Below are 23,682 nucleotides of genomic sequence, written 5' to 3'. Positions count from 1 at the left end.
GGGCGCTGCTCCTCTATCTTTTGATTGTTTAGTATTTATTTATTTTTTATTGCAAAACATTTTGTGCATTTTCAGAAAGTACGATATGAATACATGTATTTTTGCTATTGTCGCTAATATTATTTGTATGGACATTATTATATTTTATATTACGAGATATATAATATATACTTTAATAACTATTATTATTATTGTTATAACACAGACATGTAATGCAACTTAAGAAAAAAAATACGTTGTCCTTTTTTACTTTCAAGATATATGCTCAACGATTTTAATAAGTATATTGACTCAGTGAACATATATCAAATGCATACATTTTTCTAATTAACTGGGTGGCATTTTCTGCCGTTCAATTAAGCCACACTCACAACTTTAGCACTTCCTCCTGGTTTCCTGGCAACTGTTTCCAAGTTGTCTAGTAAAGGATGTTTTGGTTTCAGGATTAGTGTCACAGCTGCCGCAGCTTGATGAGATAAAGCCACTCTATCACACACACACACACACACACACACACACACACACACACACACACACACACACACACACACACACACACACACACACACACACACACACACACACACACACACACACACACACACACACACACAATGTTTTTATTGTCTACACTACAGCATGCATTTAACAGCAGGGGCCACCAGCAGAGGGCTCAGCAAGTTAAGAAGGCTGGTCCAACATTTCCTGAGGGTTTCTTTACACAAGATTTTTCCTGAGACGGTCCTCCTGCTCGGCAGTCACGTCCACATGCAGCTGGTGTAAAATAGCCTGTTACTCATACATATCTTTTGAAATACTCACCACTCTGAGACTTATATAAACTGTAAGTGCAACCAAACCACTCTAAATCAGTGGTTGTCAGGTTATTAACATAGCAACAACTTTATCTAAGTTTACTCTGTTGTAATACTCATGTCCATGAGGAAGTGTTTGACATTAATGTGGAGTAAAGTAATCAATCAAGCTGCTTCCTTCCTTTCTGCCTTCTTGGAGCTGCTGACGAGGATGTGATTTAATCACATTACTGCTTGATCAGCCCTGCCTGAGTCATGATCCTTGGCTCCCGGCTTCTAAATGAATCACAGTTCACTAGGTAACGAACAGTTTCTATGACACCATGATTGAATCACCTGTTTAAATCTGATCTAGTCAAACAACCAGTTATTTCCACAGCCTTCCCCAGGGTGTACCACAGGTTGTCAGGTTGTTTTTAGATTAAATGTGCAGTAAAGGGGAGGCTGTGGGTGATTTTAGTGTGAAAGATGAAGGCCTTGTCTTGTTTTCTTAACCACTTTGCTTTAGTGTTCTCTCATGTCTGATTTACAGAGACCACTAACACATTTCTTGTGTTCATTTTCTATCAAGTAAAGTTATGGTAAGTGAGCTCAGCATTCAAAAACATGTTACATTTACTGAAGCCTCTCACTTCCTGCCACTCAGACTTTTCCTTGGAAGAGAAGAGTTGGACTGTGGAGCTAATGGAAGTCTTGTGGTTTCTTCAGTTGCAGGTCTCATGATTTCAAGTGCATCACACTCACAAAACCCATGACATGTCTGAAAGCTCTCCTCTCCTCTCCTGGCCGGTTACTCACTGAAACACGGGTGTTTGAATATCAGGAGACAGGGTGAGTATGTTTGTGTTATAAGAAGTGTGTATGTGCTAAATCGTACAAGGATTATCACATGACTCTCAGATAAGTACAGGCCTACAGGCTTATGTCAAGGATGGAAAGAAGGTTGAGAGAGGGAAAAACTTTATGAATTAATTTCACTCATTATAACAAACAGAGAAGAAAGTTGTTGAAGAAAACCAGCACACGTTTGTACTGTTTGCAAGCAATCAAGCAACATGTTCTGATTTATGAGTGCAGGCTGGTTAAAAGCCCATGATATTAGCAGCGATCAACAAACCCATGAAAACATGGATACATAAATAGAGTATTCAGTGGATAATATGTTTGACCTCACATTCATTTGCTAATGTTCCTGTGGACAGACCTCATAGATTTCTACACTAAGTGCTGATCCTGACTGCGGTCCTCGCTGGTTGGTAAAGTGAATCTGAAACTCTCAGGGGTTCTTCTTGGGCTCAGGAGGCCCTTATTATGAAAAGGAGGTGCTTCATTTCATCATGATTTAATTGACGGAAAATATTCCCCCCAGTGTAGGAAAAAGGTATGATTTGTTAACGACTGCAGTACAGTTACATTTTCTTTAGTGCAAAGGTGCATAAACTGTTTCTTCCCAGAATATACAGCTTTTAAAGGCGCTGAAAAAACATTTTCTCAATCAGCTGATTCGAAATATAGCCATATCTGAAGACAACACTTTCGGACAGTATATTCAGTTATTTCACACAAGCGTTTTTTCTCGTATTTAGGTTTATTGTCTTTGCTTTCTTCACTGATTTGAAGTCACTTGCAGGACCGAACTGTCCTTCCCTATATTTAGTTTAGCACCTACAGTATAATCAATATGTGTTGCCAAATGAACAGTGTCAGTAAAACGTAATCACACCTCACTGACACTATCTTGGTGAAGCAGATTAGCTGACCTTGTGAGCGTCGAACACTTGATAAAAATGAAGAGGGTGAAAGGTTTTAAGGATAAGAAGATTATTTTTGAAAGGAGAAAATGTGTTGTTTTTTTATTAATTTGATTATTGCTTATTTTTTTGGATACACACTCAATCAATCTGGAGTTATGGTACTTTCTAATACTATTGTGTAGATAGGCAGTAGGGCAGGCCATGGTACTGCATCATTTGTTTTTATATGTAAAAAGTAACCAGTGACAATGATGTATTTGATTAAAAAAATGCAATGTTTGCCTCTGTAGTGTAGTTAGAAGTATAAAACAGCATAAAAAGATAATAATAATAATACTTGTGTAAAGTCCAAGTACCTCAAAATTATACTTAATCGAGTAATTGTACTGCATCTGTATTATAACTTCTTGTTTGTGTTGGTAGGAAATAAGTACTAAAGGTAACTTGAAACCACAATCAGAACAGGTTTATTGCCACGTAGGTTAACACGAACAAGGAATTTGCTTTGGTGTGTATGGTGCATATATAAACACAGTAAGAACAATTAAATTGTCAGAGAACGACTAAAATAACAATAAAAAAGAAACAACTTAAAAAAACGAATACTACCCCAAAAAAGTATTTTCTAAAAAATAAATATTCAAAAAACTAAGTACAGTAAAATATGACAATAATGAAAAATACAAATAAAACATGTACTGTATGGAATGTAAAGTGGAGAGCTGTGCAGATTTTAAAAGAGGTAGATCGAACAGAAACGTGCAAAGTATACAGAGGCATGTGCAGGGTTCACAATATTAAAATGATTAAAATATTTTCTCACATGATTTGCATTAATTTAATACATAATGTCTATGGAAGGGGTAAAAGTCAGTGTGGGTCCCAGGCCTTGTTGATAATTAAACAAATATGTACACCAAATATAAATATATAAAGAACTAAGTACATTGAAATATGACAAACTGCAATTATACAATTTTATTATGGAGTGCTGTGCATTTATATAAAGAGATAGAGATATATATTATTGAAAAGTGCAAAAATAGTTGAACACCAACATGAATCTGGAGCATAATTTACTCTGGTCTATTTTCCTGTGCTCCTCAGTCTATTTTCAGTACTGTAAACTGGAGGAGGGGGCGGGGCCTGCGTCCAGTTAAGCAGGGGTGTTTGGTGACGTCACCAGGGCCAGCGCCCCTGCGCACCACACAAGTTGGAACACGCGCTAGGGGCTAACCCACCGAGAAGAAGCTCGAGACGTCAGTTGAAACATGGCGCTGAACGGGAGAGCTGTCAACAGTCAACAGAGGGAAGAAGCACCAACAACAACCGCTGCTACTGCCGCACCGTCTCTCTGAAAGTCAGATACGGATTACCTGCTTCACTGCTGAAGCTAGCCAGAGCACATTTATCTGCGTTTCATCCTTTTCTGACACTTAACTCGACGTTAAGCTACCGTTACAGACACTGCTTAGCTACCTGTTTAACCACAACATGAGTCGATCTGTTTAGCTTACCTTACCGTCGTTTATCTACTCGGTGGCTGCTACCTAGCTTCTTCTATTTGGGTTAACCTCAGAGCTACTAGTCGGTGTATAATACCAAAACATGATTCGTTGAACTGTTGCCGCTTATTCACTCAGGTCCTGTCAGCTTAAACTCACCTGAGCATTATATATGCCAAGTTAGTATCGGTTTATACTAGCTGAATAGCATCGAGAACATGTCAGACAACCAGAGCTGGAACTCCTCCGGTTCCGAGGAAGACGTGGAGCCCAGAGATGAGTCTGGACATCTGATTGGGATTGTCGATTTAAGCGGAGTCCTCAGTAAGGTGGGTCATGTTTTTTTGGTTTAGTAAGCTTCATCAGTGTCACTGCCAAGTCCTGAGGGCAGAGGAGGGAGAAGTACACAGATATTGTACTTAAGTAAAAGTAGAAGTACCACAGTGTAGGAATACTCAAGTACAAGTAATGCAATCCATATGTTACTCAAGTAAAAGGTGCAGCTAATTTTACTTTGTATACTGCAAGGTATATTGTGAATGTTACTCCAGGTGTAACTTAAATCTAATGTAAATGTTGATTTATATTTCAAATAATTTAACAAAATCTGCAAAGTAACTAAAGGTACTACATAAATGTAGTGGGGTAAACGTACACAGTAGCAAAAACATTTACCTTCTCAAGTTAAGTAACTGTACCTCAAAATTGTACTTTAGTACAGTACTTTAGTACAGTACTTGAGTACATTTACTTACGACTACTTAGTTACTTTAGACAACTAAAGGTAAGTAATTGTTTTTGGGCTAACCTGAATGTTGTTCGCTTGATCAGTGTCACTGCTAAATCCTGAGGGCTTAACTGTCAGGGAGGTGTCTGAATATCAGGGTTAAATGAGGTGATAATGGGAATGCTTTACGACAAATCACAGAATGTCTATGTTGAGTGTTGGGGTTATCCAGAATCCTTTTCTCCCTGTCAACATTTCCACATTGCTGCTCAGCAATATTACACCGGTAATCCCAACTGAGGCAAAAGGAAAGCCCCCTTTTGTAATTGGACAGCGGGGTATTTAATGCAGCAGCTAGCTACATTAGCTCATAGCCTCTAAGATAGACTCACTTACTGTTGTAGGTAAAAGTTGATAGCTTATTCCAGGTTTGTACATGTAACATTGTATACCTGTTATATTAATTTGACAGCTGCTGTGCACCAGTTATATTCAAGTGAATGGTGATCACAGTAAGCTGTAGCCATGTTTGCACAATGATGTCACCACTATTGATAATTAGGACAGCTTGTATTTTTCCCTAATGTACTTTGTGATCACATAAAGCCTGCTGAATATTTCAATGCTTTTTCTACTACTACCAACATGTGTACGTGTTATATTGTGCACATGTTCAGTCTTAATATTGCTTTGACAGCTATATGCAAGGTACAGGAAAACTTTTGCTGGGTTTCTGGCACTCGTAAACACCGTCTGTTAACTCTGTAAAAAAACAAACACTACCAGCTCTTGTTCATCAATCCTGTTTTTCTTGGGTAAACAGACAGTTAAGTCTCCTGCTAGACAAATCTTGGTAACCTATTTGGCCATATGTTTCTTCTCACTTGTGCAAGACCTTGTTTTGGCCAAAATGAACACAGTCTTAATGAGTTAAGCTGCTCGCAAGCTAATGTGGTATTAATGTCACTGTACACTGGTTGGCTCTAAACGGATTGCATGCTGACCCGCTAACCAAGCATATTGGGAGATTAAGCAGATCTGCATCCAGTAAAGCTCACCTTTTTAATTATACCAAGCCCTGCACACATCATAAATCCTCAAATCCTACATGTCATATCTCATAAATAGGTCTTCTGAGAAGTGCAATAACACAAAGTTATTTTTTAGATTTTTAACTGATATTTGTAATGTAATATATATATATATATATATATGAGCTAATATATGTATATTTGAGCTAATGTTTGTATCTTTTTTTAAGATATTGATTAAAGGGCTTTCTTTTCCAGTGGACAAATTACATCCATGGTTGGCAGGACCGTTGGGTGGTCCTGAAAAACAACACACTGAGCTACTACAAGTCCCAGGATGAGACTGAGTATGGCTGTCGGGGTTCCCTCTGCCTTAGCAAAGCTGTGATTACTGTAAGTACCCTTGAGTTTCTTTTTCACAAAACAGCACACTTCTTATTAAAATGAATTTGACATAAGTTCTGTGTTCCTCAAAGCAGCCTTTTGTTTGTGCAATACTGGCCCTTTCAATATGTCATACAAGAATTTACGCTTTCATTTTCAAGAGTTACATTTGGTAATAGAGAGAGGAACCATCACTCTCGCTATTAAGCCGACAAACAGTCAAATCGTCTGTGGCACGCATCCTACTGAGGCACCCATCCTCTGCTATTCAAGACCTGAGAGGATGCTCTGTGGATGTTTATTTAAATTGCAAATTTGGTGACAAACTACCCTTGTGTGTCACTTCACCTACAGCCTCAGCTGATTTTCTGTGTACTGTGTTGCTCTAGTTTTAGCTCCCATGAAAAAAAAAAAAGGCTTACAGCCAGGCGGTGTGGTGTTAAGGCAATCAGTAGCGTTGTTGTGATAACCACAGTGGAAATATTTCCACCACAACAAATGGTCTGCATTGTTGCTTTTGATTGGATAGTAGTAACTGACAGCTGAGTCTTTCTCTGGAGTCACTTGACCTTATCCTTATAGTAGTTGTCTAGCTATAATATCCTCCATATTACAGCGAGACAACTACTATACAGCTTATCGTTGTCATTGACTCAATTATTTTGTATTCAGGTTGACGATGCTTTGTAAAGCTTTTAATAATCAGGTCAGCAAGTTGAGGAAATAAGATTTAATTATTAAAAATCCGCTCAAGAATAGTGTGCTGTGCTGTGCCCTTAGTTGATGAACTCACTCTATCTTGACTTACACAAGCTTTTTTATCTGCATGAAAGTTGGCAGAGGTATCACCTTTGTCTGTTTGTCTGCTCAGCAACTAACCCGCTGTATACAATTCACAGAATTTCACCTTTTTCACACATTGCATACTTTGTTCAAACTCATAAGAAAAACATGTTTTTCTTCTCATAGATTAAACGTTTCAGTTGGGTGTTGCATAATACATTTTGTAAGACTTGCTTGTTGAAACAACTAAGAAGAAGCAGGAACAAAAACACAGTTTCAATACTTCTTTTTGGAAATGTCTTCAATCTAAAGATCAAACACCTTTCTGTTTCTTCTTCCATGGGTGTACTACCCGCCTCCCTCTTTTCTTTCTGAGCCTCTACAGGGTTTTTGGGAAGTTTGATATATGATGCATTAGATGTGATACAGATGTTAGGAATCCACCATATGTTTCCATTAAATTCATGAGGGAAGGACTCTGGCTCTTTCCTGGATCAATGTGCAGGCCTAAGGCTTGACTCGCTGTAGACGATTCTAATCAGATGAGGACCTTTACACTTGAGTTTCTCAAACATCTTCTTCAACTGCAGGTGACCACGTATTTTCGCATAGAACTCCTGATTAGGAGTGACAAGTTCTGCTCTGCCTATCAGGTGACTGTTGTAGTTTTGAAAAAACATGCTACAGTGTGTGGTAACGCTTTATTGAGAACTTCATCATGAGACTGAGTATTGCTGTGTCACTGCATAGGATAGACCAAGAAAGTGGAGCTGTGATAGATTTAGCTTCCAATATGTTGAAGCAGAGACTCCCATTTCTGTCAGACATTTAATATTATCCTGCCTAAGAGATTAGGAAAGAGGCTGCCACACTATGCTCACAGGGAAAATAAATCTAAATGTGTCAACAGTTTATAACGCTGGATGTTCACATTGTCTCCATGTTTCAATGGGAACCCAGGTCAGTCATTGACTTAACCCCGTCTGTGTCTCTCTATAACAGTAACAAGGGAAATGAATAAGTTACTGTTCCCAGGCAGCAGAAAGCAGGCTTTGCTATTAACTGTATTTGTTCAGCTTCATCCATTCCCAGCCTGTGTAAATATTAACCTCCATGTGACGCTACTGTTGTAATTTCTCATTCCGATGGAAATATGCCTCAAAACTCTGGGGAGTCAATATGAAAAAGCTATAGCTGGTGGTGGCACAGACAGACAGACAATTATTGACTTTTTGAACAGAAAGTGTATTACTCTCTTTGACTGTTCTTTCCTGTAATTTCCACTCATGGCTAGGGCTGCTCAATTAATCGTATTTTAATCGCAATTACGATTTTGGCTTGCAACGATTATGAAAACAACATAATCGAAATAAAACGATTATTTTTTTATTATTTTTTTAAATTATAATTTTTTTTTTTCAGTTGAATTATACTTAAAGTTCAGGGTAATCAACTGTTAAAAACATACTGTTCACATTTTTTGTTTTCAAAGTAAATGGATAATCGTTTTTAATAATCGTGATGTCAATTATTGACCCAAATAATCGAGATTATGATTTTTGCCTTAATCGAGCAGCCCTACTCATGGCACTCACAATAACACAGGGGTACAATATGTTCTACAAAAGCTCCCAAAGAAGATTAACTTCTGATTATACTGTATGCTTTAGGGCTGCAACTTAATTCCATTTTCATCAATAAATCACTTTGCATAAAACAATAGGAAAAAAATGGTTAAATGCCTGTCAATATTTGGGGCGGTTCACATCTTCGGATCTGAACTGTCCATACTAATGCATTTCATTATGATATATTTATTACAAAAAATGAAGAAATTCTCAAGTTTGGGAAGTTGTAACCAGTCAAAGATGAATATTTGCTGATACATTTTTTGTCAATCGACTAATATATTGTGGGTTGATAATTGCGGCTCTGTGCATGTGGTGCGCATCAGTATTAAGTTCAGAGGGAAGTTTGTGGTTTGTACTATGAGTCATTTACTCATTCCAGTCAGGACACTAAAGTTAAGAAACCCAGGTAGACCTGTAATTGAAGTTGGGACATCTTCATTGCAAAACAACCAGAGCAAGTGCTCGGAAGCATTTCTCAAAATAGCAAATTGACAAGATCCTTTGTTGTTTATGACTGATCTAGTGCCGGAAATGTAATGTCAGGTTTCCATCATACCCAGCTTAACCCAGCTTGTTAGTAGGTTGGAAACACAATAGCTAAGCTACAGAACAGCTTATAATAAAATAAATGTAATCGTCCCATACTTTAAACTTTGGCCTCAAATTTCAACAAACTGGAAATATCTGTTTGACACAGTATCAACTATGAGGAAAGATTACTTGCAGAGCTGCTAGGTTGGGTTGCATTGTGCATTGTTTTTCATTGTGTCCACCACCTGTTCGTGCACGATATAGTAGGTAGGTCATATGCATCCTCTTTGTCTGTTGAAGCCATCTCCACGACTAGGAACTTAATAACATTGAATTGAATGCCATTTTGTGTTGCAACGATCATATCTGGTGTGTAACCAGCAAATCAACAATATCCTCAATCGAAACATACGCTTACTCACTTTAAAAACAGTTGACGCATTGTCTAATGTGAACCGTTCTCTACATTCATTAGCAAACAAGTAAAACCATCAAACTCTGTGTTGACAGTTGACTTCAACATGTACTATCTTGTCATGCTATTCCAGGTTGGTGCGTATGGGTTGTCTATTGGATCAAATGGGCCTCCACAAGACTGTTCTTAACGAAGGCTGCTTACCACCATTGGCATTTGTAGATCCATGGTTAAAAAGAATGCACTGTCCTAGTTGTAATTCCACATTTAGCTTTAATTTGGTGCAGGATTGTTTGGAGTTCTTCAAGGCCGTGTCACTGGATGCAATGATTTGTCGCTTTCCTCTCCGTATCTGTCACAAAGAGATAGGAAAACAGACAAATAGACCTATGGTCAAGTTGGTTGAATTGAGCGTTGGGACTGACGTCAGGCTCGTGCTGTCTTACGATTTCCTCAAAGCATGTGACTTCCTCTTCATCGGGGGTCATTTCTAGGGTAAAAACCTAATACACATATGCACACACACAAACTTGGGCACGACAGACCTTTCTCTCATCCTTGTTTATTTAGCCTTTCCTTTCCTCTTGCACTCTGAGCTCTTGGTGAGTCAGTGTTTCCTGCACTAGGCCAATGGGATCCCGTTTTAATGTCCGGCGTGAACATAAAGATGTTCCTGGCTCCAGGTCTGATGGATCAAGATACTATATTTGTCTTAATCTCCTGTGCAGAGAGAATAATTATGAGGTTTAAAATGGCAGAAATAGAAATAAAATCCAGTTGGGTCTTTTAAAAACGTTGTTAGGGTTCTCATTGCTTGCATTGTTTTCAATCCATCAGTTTTTTTGTGTATTAAAATTCTAAAGGTTTTCTTCGGGAAGCTCCCATCCACTCACTTCTGGAGAGTGTGACTACGAACACGTACACCAGCTGGAGTTGAAAGGGAGAGGAGAGAAGGGCTTGTTTATTTTTTAGGCAGAGTAATACATTTGTATTTAGAGAAAATAGATAAACAATGTCACACACTGTTTTGTTTCATCATGATTTTGGCATTTATATTACTTGCTACCCTTTGATACAGAGGAAAACATTACATTACATTTAGCTGACACTTTTATCCAAAGCGACTTACAATAAGTGCATGCGACCAAGAAGATACAAACTTGAAGAAAACAGAATCATCAGGTTTCATAGAGCCAAAACATTTCAAGTGCTACTCAACTGGCTTTAGATAAGCCAGTCCTTTATTAGTATATAAGTGCTTTGTTAGTAATTCTATCGCTCGAAGTGGAGTCGAAAGAGATGAGTTTTCAGTCTGCGCCGGAAGATGTGTAAGCTTTCTGCTGTCCTGATGTCAATGGGGAGCTCATTCCACCATTTTGGAGCCAGGATAGCAAACCCACGTGTTTTTGCTGAAAACACTGAATATGTTTCTTGGTAGATCATTTCATCAGATGTTTGTTCTCCTTCCAGTCTTGTTACCCCCTACCATGCTCCTTTATGAGATCATGTTGATGTTGAAAGCGATCCAAAACAAACAAGACACAATAATACGAGTAGAGTCCTAGGAATAAAAGGCTTGTGGGCAAGACCTTTGTGTGATCAACATATTGTCTCCTAAGCATCACATGGATGCTGCACCTAAACAGTGTTGCTGAAAAAATAAATGTATTTTTATCCATAGTCTACTTTTTGTACCAAATAGTTTAAAGAAAATCATTGTCAAGTAACATTGTGGCACAAAGCCTTCATGGAACAATAAAGAATTACTGCATCGGTATTCGCTTTTCCCCTTTCCTATTCAAAATAATTAAAATATTGATTTGCTGCAAGCGCATCTAAAATATCCTTCCATCTATTTCTTTATACCTGCTTGTCAGGCCTGTTGGAAAGTAATTCAGCAGAAATGATCCATCATTCTTATTGACCTAGATTTACATCACAATTTGATTATCTGGTTCAACACAAGGATTCACAAGACACACACTATCAAAAAAAACTCCATACAGTTCATTTATTCTCTTTTGCCCAGGCTGATATCAGCATGTCATCTTGTGCTGTGCAAGGCTGCGAAAATGTCATTACTATGATGGATTATTGTTGACCGTAGCCTTGGATCCCAGTAACCTTCGTCGACCCAGTGCAGGCTTTCATTTCTCAAACAGGCCTTCCAGTCAGTATACCCATGACCCTGCCGTCCGGAGGTGATCATGAGGAACACATTTCCCCACTTTCCTAGCAACCAAATGACACAACAAACTCATTGACCAACTCAACATTTGCGTTGCACACTCCAGCACTCTTTCATCTCGCATTATATTCGTGTAGTACAGCCATTGCAGCAAGGGACATTTTATTATATTCTTTTTTTTTAGAATATTGTATTCAAACTTTGTACAATTGTATTAAAAACAATCAGCCAAAAGCCCTTTGGTCTTCCTCATACAAATGTAGGGTATATGATTCATCACATTGTTTCCTTCCTTGCTTGTGCTTCCTCTTCTTCTCTGTCTCTGCTACTGGTGTTGACTGTATGCAAATACCACTGGTCACTTTCAAATGAGCATCTGGTTTGGCAAGGTTTCAGCATTCGGCCTCATATCGTGCATTATTGACACAGAGCATCTGGTCTTGTCCTCAGTGCCGTCCAGGTGTCGTGCAACAGAGCCAAGTCCCGCTCCTCCACTGAAACCTCTTTTAAAGACACCATAGTGGGACATTTATTACTCTGCCAACTCACAGGAGTAATACTATCTTCCGTAATGTTGTGGGCTCGGGGTGTCTCTGGGTAATATTAGATTGCAAGCTTGCTTTTGGTTAATGATCAAATGTGCCCGTGTTGTTTTTGCTTGTCTCAGGGAAAATAACATGTAGGTTGTTTTTATCTTATAGATCTTAAAAAGGGCTGGTAGACAGGATTAATCAATAAAGTATTATTAGAATATTATTTTTCAATATTGAACCCAAAAAAATCTATAAATGCATCAATTAAACAAACCAGTCAATTTCAATCGCTAATTATTTTTCACTTAAAGTGCCCTTTGGTGAAATGAGTGCTTCTTGCAACATTGCAGACTCTTGGCCCTGCAGAGTCAATTATTTGACTTATGGTGCTGTACAGATACACTATGAAAGGAATCCCAGATGTGTTTACTGCATTGTGGCCACCGTAGGAATGTAAAGGTCTCTTCTCTGAAGTGATTTCTCTTTTTGCTTCCAGTTCAGCCGCAGTATCTGGCATTCCTGCTCATTCAGTCTTTTCCATCTCTTTGTGCTTCTCGAGCTGTGTCCTCAGCTACTCTGAGCCAGACTCTCAGTCATATATCAGCGAGCTGTGCTTTGCCTGTGCTTAGACCTTCAGAGTGATTTAGCATTGGGACTCACTGTTGTCCTTAATGCATTAGGTAAATACCGCACAGGTAAACACCATTGCTGTCCCCACCGCTCCCTCCATCCCTGCACTCTCAAACACACAAACCAACACACACATAAAGTCCTTGGTTAATGGCCATGCCAGCGCTGCAGTTTCACAGCGCTGACGGTACACTGGAGGGATATTAGGAGTATGCTCCATCTTGCTTGTTGCCTTAAAAGGCCAGTTATCTGCCACTTCTCCTCCTATGGGACAGTGTCTGAAAGTAAAGGCTGTTATGCCTCTGCTACACTCTTATAGTACGCTCTATTCTGCCCTTTATCTCTGAGATATATAGATCAGCCTACATTGACTACATTTGACTCCCATCACTGTGACAATGGATTGCCATGTTTCCTGTTTTTGCCGAACAGGAGAGAGATAAGCAGTTTGCTATTTCAGTGTCATTTTAAATAACAATTTACACGGGTGGTCACCTCTCACGAGTGCCTCCCTCTGCTCTTCCTGAGCAGGAAAGAGATTTGCGTTTCCCCTTGCTGAAAGAACATGAACTAAAGCAAAACAAAAAAATCTAGTTTGCAGGCCCTATTTCTTAGAATTCTCCAGTATCTTCAAACTTTCAGATGTCGAGCATACTGATGGTAAAAGGATTTACAGCGGCATATTTTCAATGTAAACTGACTAATCTTTTTGTCCCCTGTCCTTCTTCTGTTTTAGCCTCATGAGTTTGACGAGTGCCGGCTGGACATCACTGTAAACGACAGTGTGTGGTACCTCAGAGCAGCAGACCCGGAGCACAGACACCAGTGGATCGACTCCATTGAGCTGCACAGGGTAAGTCATGCACATTAACACAGCAGAAAACAAACTGCTGGTTTCAAAATAATCCAAATCTTTGTCACATTTTGTCACAAAGTATCAAAATACAAGGTTTGTATTTGTGGATGTGAGTGTTCACTGTATGCGTGTGTGTGTGTATTTCTATTAGAGTATCAAAGAAGGGAGGAGAGAGAAGGGAGGAATCCAGGGAACAATATTCATCTCTCCACCGCTGGTGCGTTTGTTGGCAAGTCTGCAGGACTTACTGAGTGCTTCACTCATCTTTAACACAGTTTAGTTACAACTGTGTTTCTCCTTTCTCTTCCATCTAAGATTTTTCCAAAAGCATAAATGCTGTGTGAACTGTTATATGGTGGATGGTTCTCTATTAGTGCATGACTCTTGTTAAGGCTTTTAACAGAGGGCACCCTTGGCTGAAATGTATCTTAACCCTGGACTAACGGTAAACTCAAGGTTTAGATAATCCCTTTTCAAACAGACCTTTTACACGGGTTTTAAAAGGGTGTCAAGACTTGCTGAGAAAGCTGTTTGAATACTGTCAACAGATAACCCTGTTTTAATGATTTTCTGGGGACATTCCTGTGAAAGTTGTGAAAACAGTAATGCTTTTCTAACTCTGATTTTTGTATCAGTAAATATCAGTACAATGTGAGTTTTCCCAGGGCTGAATCACAACCTTTCAGAGCTGTGAAAAACCTTGAAGTGCAGGGTGTAGCACCGATTGTATTCAGTTAGTGTGAAGGACAAAGGAAGTGGGTTGCAACCCCTACTGCTGAGTGAAAAACAATAGATGCAACAAAAAAAAGGCCTACAAAATGTTTATATACAAACAGCAACCAACCATCAAATATGTAAATTCTGTCTTGCGTTGATGTTGAAAACAACCCCATGTGTCATCTGGTAGTTGATTGTTTATGTTGTTAGGATTCATCCTAGGCTGAGAGGGAAATGGTTTCACAACATTAACAAAACTTATTTTAAACTGAAAAGAGCTGCGAGTCTGTCTGACTGGGAAGAGGAGTTGGCAGTGACCACACCTTCAGCCTGTCTGCCAAAACACACGCATGCTCATTTCTGGTCTCAGTTTGGGAAATCCCCCTCTTCCCCCCCCACTCACTCATCCCAGCACAGGGGAGCCGCTGTGACTCATATAGGCACTCGCACCATCCCACCCACAATGAGTCACCACCAAAACCTCTTCTTCTTAGAGGGCCCTGCTTCTCCTTTCGAAACCAACACTACTCCAGCGTCTCCAAGGAGACACAACACACCACAGTTACTACTCTCACAGTTGGAGACGGTGAAACATCTTACAACAACACTTGTCTCTTGGATACCATCTCTAGTAAAGAAAACGATGCTTGTTGTATTTTAAATGTGCAGTGACAGAAATGTAAGGCCATATTTTATGGTTATTATGTGGGCTTCTTATCACTTAAAATGAGCTTTGTGTCTTGGATAAGTGTGTTTCTACTCAGGGCAGCTCTTTTATCAGCTCCAGGCTTTATATCTTGTTTTATCCAAAGTCAGTAGGGTGAGTGCACTTGGGATGTAATCACCTGACACTTAAACACACACAAACACTCACTCAGAGACTCTGTTTGCCTCATTGCATGCATCTTTAAGGCCTGTGCATGTGTGTGAATATTTCTACTCCGTCATATAACAATGTTATTTATTATTTCCACCGGCCGAATGGCTTGTATTTTTAAATGTTCCCAGCTACTCAATAGATTCCCCTTGTTTTACTGTCTGCTGAGTAATGCAAATCGACTAGCCCATGCATATTTTAACAGCATTTGACTGGTAAATGTTGGTTATTTTGTTGCCTACATACTGTTGAAAATGCTGACGGGAGCAGTGGATTAATGTTTACATGAATCCAGTTTTATTTTAGCATTTTTCAAATAGTATAGCTGTAACAAAACCTCAGTCTTTCTCAACCAGATTAAGCAGCCCTCATGCAAACAGTTAGATAGTGCAATCTGTGCTGATGAAGTCAGTGGGGCAGCAGAATGTGGTTTAAAGGGCAAGCAGTGCTGTCTGAAATCTATGTGAACACAGGCGGAGTTAATTCCTGTCGTTGACCGACAGTAACCCCAAGCTCTCACAAATGCTCGTCACGTGCATTGACATGTCCTGCCCCCTGGTGGTTGCAATTGAAATGATGTCTTAAAGGGAAAGGCATCTCTGCTCCTCCTCTCCCCCGCTCCCTCTCTGTGCTGCTGCACCTTTCCTCTCTGCTGTCACCAGCCATCTATTTTGAGGCTGGGCTGTTATATAAGGGAGGGGAAGCGGGCAGGTTTACAGGAAGTCTGTTGGATATTTCAGTTGCGTTGCCATGGTCACTGAATCCGTGTCATGTTGCGCTGCTGCTGAGCTCAACGAATACTGTCAAAATGTTTGCTTACAACATTTAGGAATTTCTGCCAAGCTGTTTATGCAGTTTCTAATAGGATTTTCAAACATGTGTTCATATTAGGATGAAATGCCAGTCAATTAAAAAATAATCATGATTTGAAGGTTGGTAGTGTAGGTTGGAGAAGGAGGAGAAGATACTTTTATAAAGTTTAGATTCATCATTGATATGTTTAAATGACTATACTAGATGGAACATGACAATTATCAGAGCAACAGCTAGAGCAGAGATTAGGGGAAGGATTAGTTGTAGTTGACCTTTTGTTTTGTGTCACATGGTTTGCTTAATAAGTCACAGCTGAGTTGCAGCAGTTAAATAAATCATTATACGGAATTTTATAAAATAAGGCTACTTTGTGACGACATTGCTAACGTGTCTCCATGTCTGTTTCTGCTTTCTTCACACAGGCTGATTCTGGGTATGGCTCTGAGTCCAGTCTGCGGAGACATGGCTCCATGCTGTCGCTCACATCGGCCACCAGCGGCTTCTCCGCCACCTCCACATCCTCCTTCAAGGTGAGATTACTGCTCAATGTTTACTCTGGCTGAGGTCTTTGGCATGGAATGGTGTAATTGTGGTCCATGGAAATATAAACCAAATACCTAACCGCTGTTTCTTTATTTGCCTCAAGAAGGGTCACAGCCTGAAGGAGAAGCTGGCGGAGATGGAGACATTCAGAGACATCTTGTGCAGACAGGTGGACACGCTTCAGAAATACTTTGATGGCTGTTCAGACGCCGTGTCCAAGGACGAGCTGCAGAGGGATAAAAGTAAGACCACTACTTTGAACAGATTATTCATATTAATATATATATATATATATTCAAATGTTGTGATTTGATATAAGAAGAGAAGATTATGCTATTGTTTTTCTTTAGGAGTAGTAATGATTATAAATTAATAAATTAGTTGAACATTTGAAAAATAATTCTCTATTTTGGACATTTCAAGCAAATATGGTAAATATGTATTTATTATTATAGTTTTTCAAACGTGAGGATTTTATGCTTTTTCTTTGTCTTATATATACAAAAAAAATGTGTTTCTTTTGTTAAAGCGATTTGAAGACTGCACAAAATATATTGTCATCTTTGTTATAGACATAACAATAAATTGACATAGAGAAAGTAATCAATAGATATGATATAATCAAAATGATTGTAAGTTAAAGCGTGGTTTATTTCCTCACAGAGATTTTGCATTGGTTAATCAGCTATGTGTGGAAATAATGGAATGGTTAAGTGTGCAGCACAAGAGTATTTACTTCAACTTTTTTTTAGCAAATTCAGGGTACCAGGGTAACTGATCACAAAACGTGGTTCTAACAAGACAATGGTGTTTCTTAAGTGACTCTCTGCCTTAAATATTCCATGTATATATTATGGAAATATATGCAGTTTAGAGGAAACTTGGACTGACTTGTTTGGAGTGTGTCTGAGTTTTGTGACTCAGTCAGCAGTTATTCTCCAAACCCCCTCACCCCGGGTTGGCAGGCTGAACATTTGCTCACGGCAGCCTGCACTGGGCGCCCGTGGATGAGCACAGAGAATGAAGCCCTGCTTTTGTTCCCCTCACCTCCCTCTCTCCCCCCCCCTCTCTCCCTCTCCATTCTGAAGATGAAAACAGACCATTGTCATGTTGTCCGGTGAGGCAGAGCTCTGTCAGCCTGACGGAGCTCTGTGCTGCAGCTGAAGTTGTGAATGAGCGTCAAGGCGCTCCCATGCGCTGTAACGCTGGTTTACTTCCATTAGCCTCCTACCAGAATAGGCTTAGGTATCGCTACCTATTTGGTGTGTTTTCGTTTGCCTTCCCTATCTGAATCTTTATTTCTCTGTTTTTCAGTCGTGGAGGATGATGAAGATGACTTCCCCAACACCAGGACAGATGGAGAGTTCCTGCACAATAACAACGGCAGCAAAGAAAAGCGTGAGTAATACAGAATTCTATAACGTTAAATATTCATGACTCTCTGGCTTAACGTTTGGAAAAGAGCATTATCTATTATTTATTGAGACAGCACAGACAAAAAAACACAATACAAAAATGTTTCAATGAAACTAACCACAACTGCTTTGAAATATATGTTCTCGTAAGAAGAAGTTGACAAAATATGTAGTAGCACCTTTTAAAACTGTTGTGTTCCTGCAAGTTATAATATATTCCTATGTTTGCAAGAATTTCTTTTAAATGTGATGCCAATTAACGTAAAAATAATGTCAAATATGATGTTGGGATGTGACCATGCACTGTACAGATTTGGTGTTTGTCTGAAGTAGCATTTTGTTTTATTCCCATGATCCTCCTCTGTGCAGTGTTCCAGGCCTTGAGTCCTAAGGGCATAGACTTTAAGGGGGAGGCCATCACATTCAAAGCCACCACAGCTGGGATCCTGGCCACTCTGTCCCACTGCATCGACCTCATGGTGAAGAGAGAGGACAGCTGGCAGAAGAGACTGGATAAGGTGTGTAGCATTTGGATCTTGGCCTTGTATCGTCTATTTTTATTTTTATTTTAAAGCCTGTATTTCCTACATATATATTTGTCAGACCATAATAATCTTTTTGTGTGTTTGAAATGTGTTTACTTTGTATCTGGCATCATGGGTTGTCACATTGGCCAAAACATAAACAGGGACATTAAGCATCAAGATGAATATTTTTGAAGAAGAGAAAACTGTCAGTATTTAAATGTATTATGTTTCTTAACTTCTGTTGACCGGTCATTTTATGATGTCATACTGTAAATCACATATTGTTCCATTAATGACTGTGTGTGTGTGTGTGTGTGTGTGTGTAGGAGATGGAGAAGCGCAGAAGAATAGAGGAGGGCTACAAATCAGCTCTGAACGAGTTGAAGACAAAGTCTCACTTTGGAGGTCCAGATTATGAGGTAGAGTTTTCTTGATCATGCAGTGGCAAGAGTCTGGGCTGTGTGAGAACTTTGTAAGTAACATGTTCTCTCTCATTTGATTTGTCAGGAGGGTCCTAACAGCCTCATCAATGAGGATGAGTTCTTCGATGCAGTGGAAGCTGCTCTCGACAGACAGGACAAAATAGAGGAACAGGTACGCTAAGGATCAGATGCAGTATATCATAAAAGAATGATCGCTTCTACGGTTTGCTTTTCTTGCTTACATGATTGATTTTAAAATATGCTTGTTTGTGTCCAGTCTCACACTGAGAAGACGAGGATGCAGAGATCCAGCCCCGTCCCCCCCGGAGACGTCTACTCCACCACCGGCACACACAGATTCGCTAACAAGGTAATCAGATACTTCACCAGCTAAAACTGTACACATCACTTCACTTCCATTTCTGCAATTCCCTCCATTGTCATCACACACCACTTTCATTTTGAAATCACATCCTTTTTTTTCTCTCTTCCACTTCCTCATTTATTTGGTCTATCATCCTCTTGGCTCTTACCCTCCCTGTAGACTCATAGTCAGTCCACCCCCGCTCTCATAGTCAGCGTCCCTCACGAGGTCCACAGATTCAGCGCAGAGGTAACTGTCCAGTGACTGCTTACACCCCAGTAACACAGCAGCATGAAATATGAATTCCCATTTTACATATGTCCTAAATAATAACTTTGAAGGTTAAAAACAATGTGCCACCAGGTCTGATGTGTGACAGCAAAGTGAAATAAAGTCCTGCCTGGTACATTGAAGCTTTGTGTCCCCCAGTGTTAGCTCTGGCATGTTGGTCCGTCTACAAAAACTAGGACGTATTTCATTACTGCTTTATGTTGCCTAGCAGTGTTTATGCCAATTCCCATGGTTCAAGTTTTCACTCACATCCTCCTTCTAACCCTGTCCCTGTGTTATAGGTGGAGGAGATGGTGCAGAATCACATGACCTACTCCCTGCAGGATGTTGGTGGAGACGCCAACTGGCAGCTGGTTGTAGAAGAGGGAGAAATGAAGGTATGATGAATGACTGTAACCTCATGCACTTATCCTACTCGTTGGATGAAGACTGCATTTAGTTGTAATCTGTGCAATGACAATAAAGTTGAATGAAGTGTAATTTAGATCCCATAGTAGATCATATTAATCCATTATTTTGCTAAATTAATACAATATTGTTTCAAGTAAGTGTAATGACTATTAGGCCGCACTCAAATCAAAGCATATAACATGTATACGCATGTTGAAATGTGTGTTCAGGTGTACAGGAGAGAGGTGGAAGAGAACGGGATAGTGCTGGACCCGCTGAAGGCCACACACTCGGTGAAGGGGGTGACTGGACACGAGGTCTGCCACTACTTCTGGGACACGGCCTACCGCAACGACTGGGAGAGTAAGTCCTCTCACTAACAATCTGAACTGCTTTAAAACGTTTTCTTCCCATTCTTTACTAAACTGAAACATCCCCACGTTCTCTCCCTCTGCAGCCACCATTGAAAACTTCAATGTTGTGGAGAATCTGTCAGAAAACGCAGCAATTGTTTATCAAACGCACAAGGTAAGGGCTACGACATCTCAAACTAAATCTCAACAGTGGAAAGGAAGATTGTTTTATATGATCTCTTGCATCTGAATAATAAAAATGTGTGTTGCAGCGTGTGTGGCCGGCCTCTCAGAGGGACGTGCTGTACCTGTCCGCCATGAGGAAGATCATGGCCAACAACGAGAACGACCCCGACACCTGGCTGGTCTGCAACTTCTCTGTGGATCACGACGATGCTCAGGTGAGCCATAAACCAATCAGATACACTTTAGGATCCTGACACCATGCAAGGATATTTATTGAAATGTATTTGTATTTGTATTTGTAATCATGTTGTTTTAATTCTCTACCTTGTTGTCCCACAGCCCTCCAACAAATGTGTCCGTGCCAAAATCAACATCGGCATGATCTGTCAGACCCTGGTCAGCCCACCAGAGGGAGATAAAGAGATCAGCAGAGACAACATCATGTGCAAAATCACTTACGTCGCCAATGGTGTGTTTTCTATCGTCTAGCAAGTATTTTGTCTTCAGTTGAGGTTAATGATCATCTGATTGTAGCTCTTGAAACCTCTTTAAAGTGTCTTCCAAAAAGGCATTTTGAAGTCTGGAATGTACCAGTCTTAAATATCTTCTCCTAGTTCTGTTTTTATTTTGTAACCATCCACCCGAGTGACTGTATTTTGATAAAACATTTTATATGCGATGTTGACATAGTAAGGGAAAACTCTTAAGAAGCCATTTTGACTTATTATCATGATATTATGATAATAAAACTTGCGCCACTGTTAAACCTCTCTCCTGTGTGTGTGTGCAGTGAACCCCGGAGGCTGGGCCCCTGCCTCTGTGCTCCGGGCCGTGGCTAAGAGGGAGTACCCCAAATTCCTCAAGCGCTTCACCTCCTACGTCCAGGAGAAGACTGCTGGCAAACCCATCTTATTCTGAGGCGCACAGGTAACACCGCAGCTTACTCGTCCACTTTATTTACTCACCCGTCACATCTCAATCTCCGTTTATGCATACCTTGCTAAATGATAATAAGACACTTCTTTATCTTTCCAGTGTTGAGACAAAGGACAGAAACGCGTATGAGGCTTTGAGGATCCAGTGTCTTCAGACTGACTGCTGCTCTGCTGCTACCCAACACGTTTTGTAAAGTGGTTTTCTCCCTCTCAGTTTTTAGCTACAAGTTAGTTCCTATAGGGGGAGGAAGGGTCAAAATGCTGCCCTCTGGTGGCGGCATTCAAATAAAACAATATTCGTGAGGCAACTGAAACCTCGCTGTGATATCACAAGTCGTCATTTCAAGAGACATTACAATGGCTGTTATTCAGAATAGATCATTTCAAGTTTCATTAAAGAGTAGTCTCCTGTGATGAATGCACCCAGCAGGGGGCCCCGCCTCCCCATGCAAGTTTTTTATGCAGCGGCCATTGTTCATGCTCCTGTAGAAAAAGGATTTGTCGTGTTTCTAACAGATATATTAATATATGAATGTATGTATGTTCTATAAGAAGTTTATAAAAAGAAACAGACAGATCTTTGCTAATAGAAGGAAATATTTTATTGCAATTTATAGCTCCTATTTTTTGTTGATTTATTTCAAGTAATTCCCCAGCTTTCTTTTGAAGCTGCTAACATCACTGATTGATTAAGTCCAGAGGGCTGTCATCTTCCCATGAGCCCTATGATATAAGACTTGACCTCTTTGACCCCGTCCCTCTCATGAAAACACCCCCTGGTGGTGCTGACGGAGGGACGAGGCGTCAGGAGTTTGTCATATATTTAATGTAAAAAAACAATTAATGTACATTGTTTGCTCGGCTTTATATTTGTGTTGTACAATGATGTAGTGTCATATAGCACCTATTTTGAATGTTTATTAAGTTGTAAATAGACAACATTTCTCTGAAGGTCACATCGTTGTTGAGCCCAGATGCCTTGGTGTAAAAGGAGAATCTAGCTTCAGATGGGGGGAAAAGGAAAATCAGTAGTGAAGTGCCTCGTGGCCGAGTTCCCCTTATAATCATCTCCTCAAGGAGTCCATTTAAATTTACTGAATGAAACAGAGCACACTTAATTTGGGTTTCCCACCGAGGGCTAGCAGGATATTTTTACAAGTTGTAGTATTACTTGAGATACATTTCAAATTAAGTTCCGTATCAGCATCGTCTCCTCCACATTTCGGGTGCGTCACAACATTTGCTACTGAAGAAAATACTGAAATCAAGTTAGGTTTTGGTATATTGTGTAAAAATGTAGACAAAGGTGGAGGTGCAAAGTCCAGAGTTCAGTAAGGATCTACACTTGTGAGACCTTCCTGGTTAAATAAAATAAAAAATATTGGAATGGTGTACTTATCATTCCTTATTTGACGTTGAGTTGACTGACACTGATATGGAAATATTATAACACTTTTAAGAGGAAGTTGGTTTTCACTTCCTTAGTTATTTGCCATGTAAAGCATTTCAAAGTAAAGCATCGGTAGCTCTACCTGAATATATTTTAGTACTATTTTCCACCAGTGGACAGCACAAAATGTTTCTGTTTTTGGGTTAATTCGATGATATTTGTTGCTATTTTTTTCCGTCTCTTCTTGAGCGTTTGATTTTAGAGCCTCTAGCAGTGATGTGGGTGAGAGTGAGCCGTATGATACTCAGCCTCTGGGCCAAGTGGAACGAAGAAAGGCTAAAGCGCTTTCACCTTAACATTTCTAAATCAAAAATGAATGTTATTAGGAATATGTTTTTGTAAATAATTTGTTCATACTAATGCTGTGGGATCAACTTACAAATGTACTGTGACAGCGTTGCACTTCTGCCCTGTTGAAAAAGTGAAATAAATAAGTTTATCCTCCATTTCTTATTTTTGGAGTCATTTGTTCATGTAATAAGAAAACAGGCATAAAGACTTTTTTATGAAATAGAAATTAATGTATGGATATTTGACATATATACTATGATGTTTTTGACTCACTACAACCTTTTTTCAACATACGTGTTACCATTGTTAGTGGTATAAAGTACCT

At 39.6% G+C, this 23,682-nt stretch overlaps 1 protein-coding gene across 6 annotated transcripts; it reads left to right on the top strand.

The window, feature by feature from the left end:
• The first annotated feature begins 3,774 nt into the window (after positions 1-3,774).
• On the top strand, positions 3,775-23,512 carry LOC117476809 (ceramide transfer protein-like). 6 transcript variants are annotated; one of them, XM_034123569.1, is made up of 18 exons: positions 3,775-4,403; positions 6,091-6,225; positions 13,664-13,780; positions 13,935-14,000; positions 16,613-16,720; positions 16,837-16,975; positions 18,048-18,131; positions 18,518-18,666; positions 19,002-19,094; positions 19,183-19,269; positions 19,375-19,467; positions 20,034-20,129; positions 20,373-20,505; positions 20,600-20,670; positions 20,768-20,896; positions 21,021-21,150; positions 21,472-21,608; positions 21,717-23,512. In XM_034123569.1, the coding sequence occupies exons 1-17, from the start codon at positions 4,293-4,295 to the stop codon at positions 21,597-21,599; spliced, it is 1,869 nt and encodes a 622-aa protein (XP_033979460.1). In that variant the 5' UTR covers positions 3,775-4,292; the 3' UTR covers positions 21,600-21,608; positions 21,717-23,512. The 6 variants fall into 6 exon arrangements, with proteins under 6 accessions (XP_033979460.1, XP_033979458.1, XP_033979462.1 ...); XM_034123567.1 differs by having other exon boundaries at positions 13,935-14,012; XM_034123570.1 differs by having other exon boundaries at positions 3,777-4,403; positions 16,840-16,975.
• Positions 23,513-23,682: the final 170 nt, after the last annotated feature.

Source organism: Trematomus bernacchii, unplaced genomic scaffold, assembly GCF_902827165.1.
Source record: "Trematomus bernacchii unplaced genomic scaffold, fTreBer1.1, whole genome shotgun sequence".
NCBI lineage: Eukaryota > Metazoa > Chordata > Actinopteri > Perciformes > Nototheniidae > Trematomus > Trematomus bernacchii.
The sequence above is the reverse complement of the archived record's forward strand: the minus strand, read 5'-3'. Positions and strand labels throughout refer to the sequence as shown.

Excerpts from the sequence above, each read along its gene's own strand:
- LOC117476809 (XM_034123567.1), top strand. The coding sequence starts at position 4,293 with ATGTCAGACAACCAGAGCTGGAACTCCTCCGGTTCCGAGGAAGACGTG. Across the intron at positions 16,976-18,047 it reads CGAGCTGCAGAGGGATAAAA|TCGTGGAGGATGATGAAGAT; the intron begins GTAAGACCACTA and ends TCTGTTTTTCAG. Across the intron at positions 18,132-18,517 it reads CAACGGCAGCAAAGAAAAGC|TGTTCCAGGCCTTGAGTCCT; the intron begins GTGAGTAATACA and ends TCCTCTGTGCAG.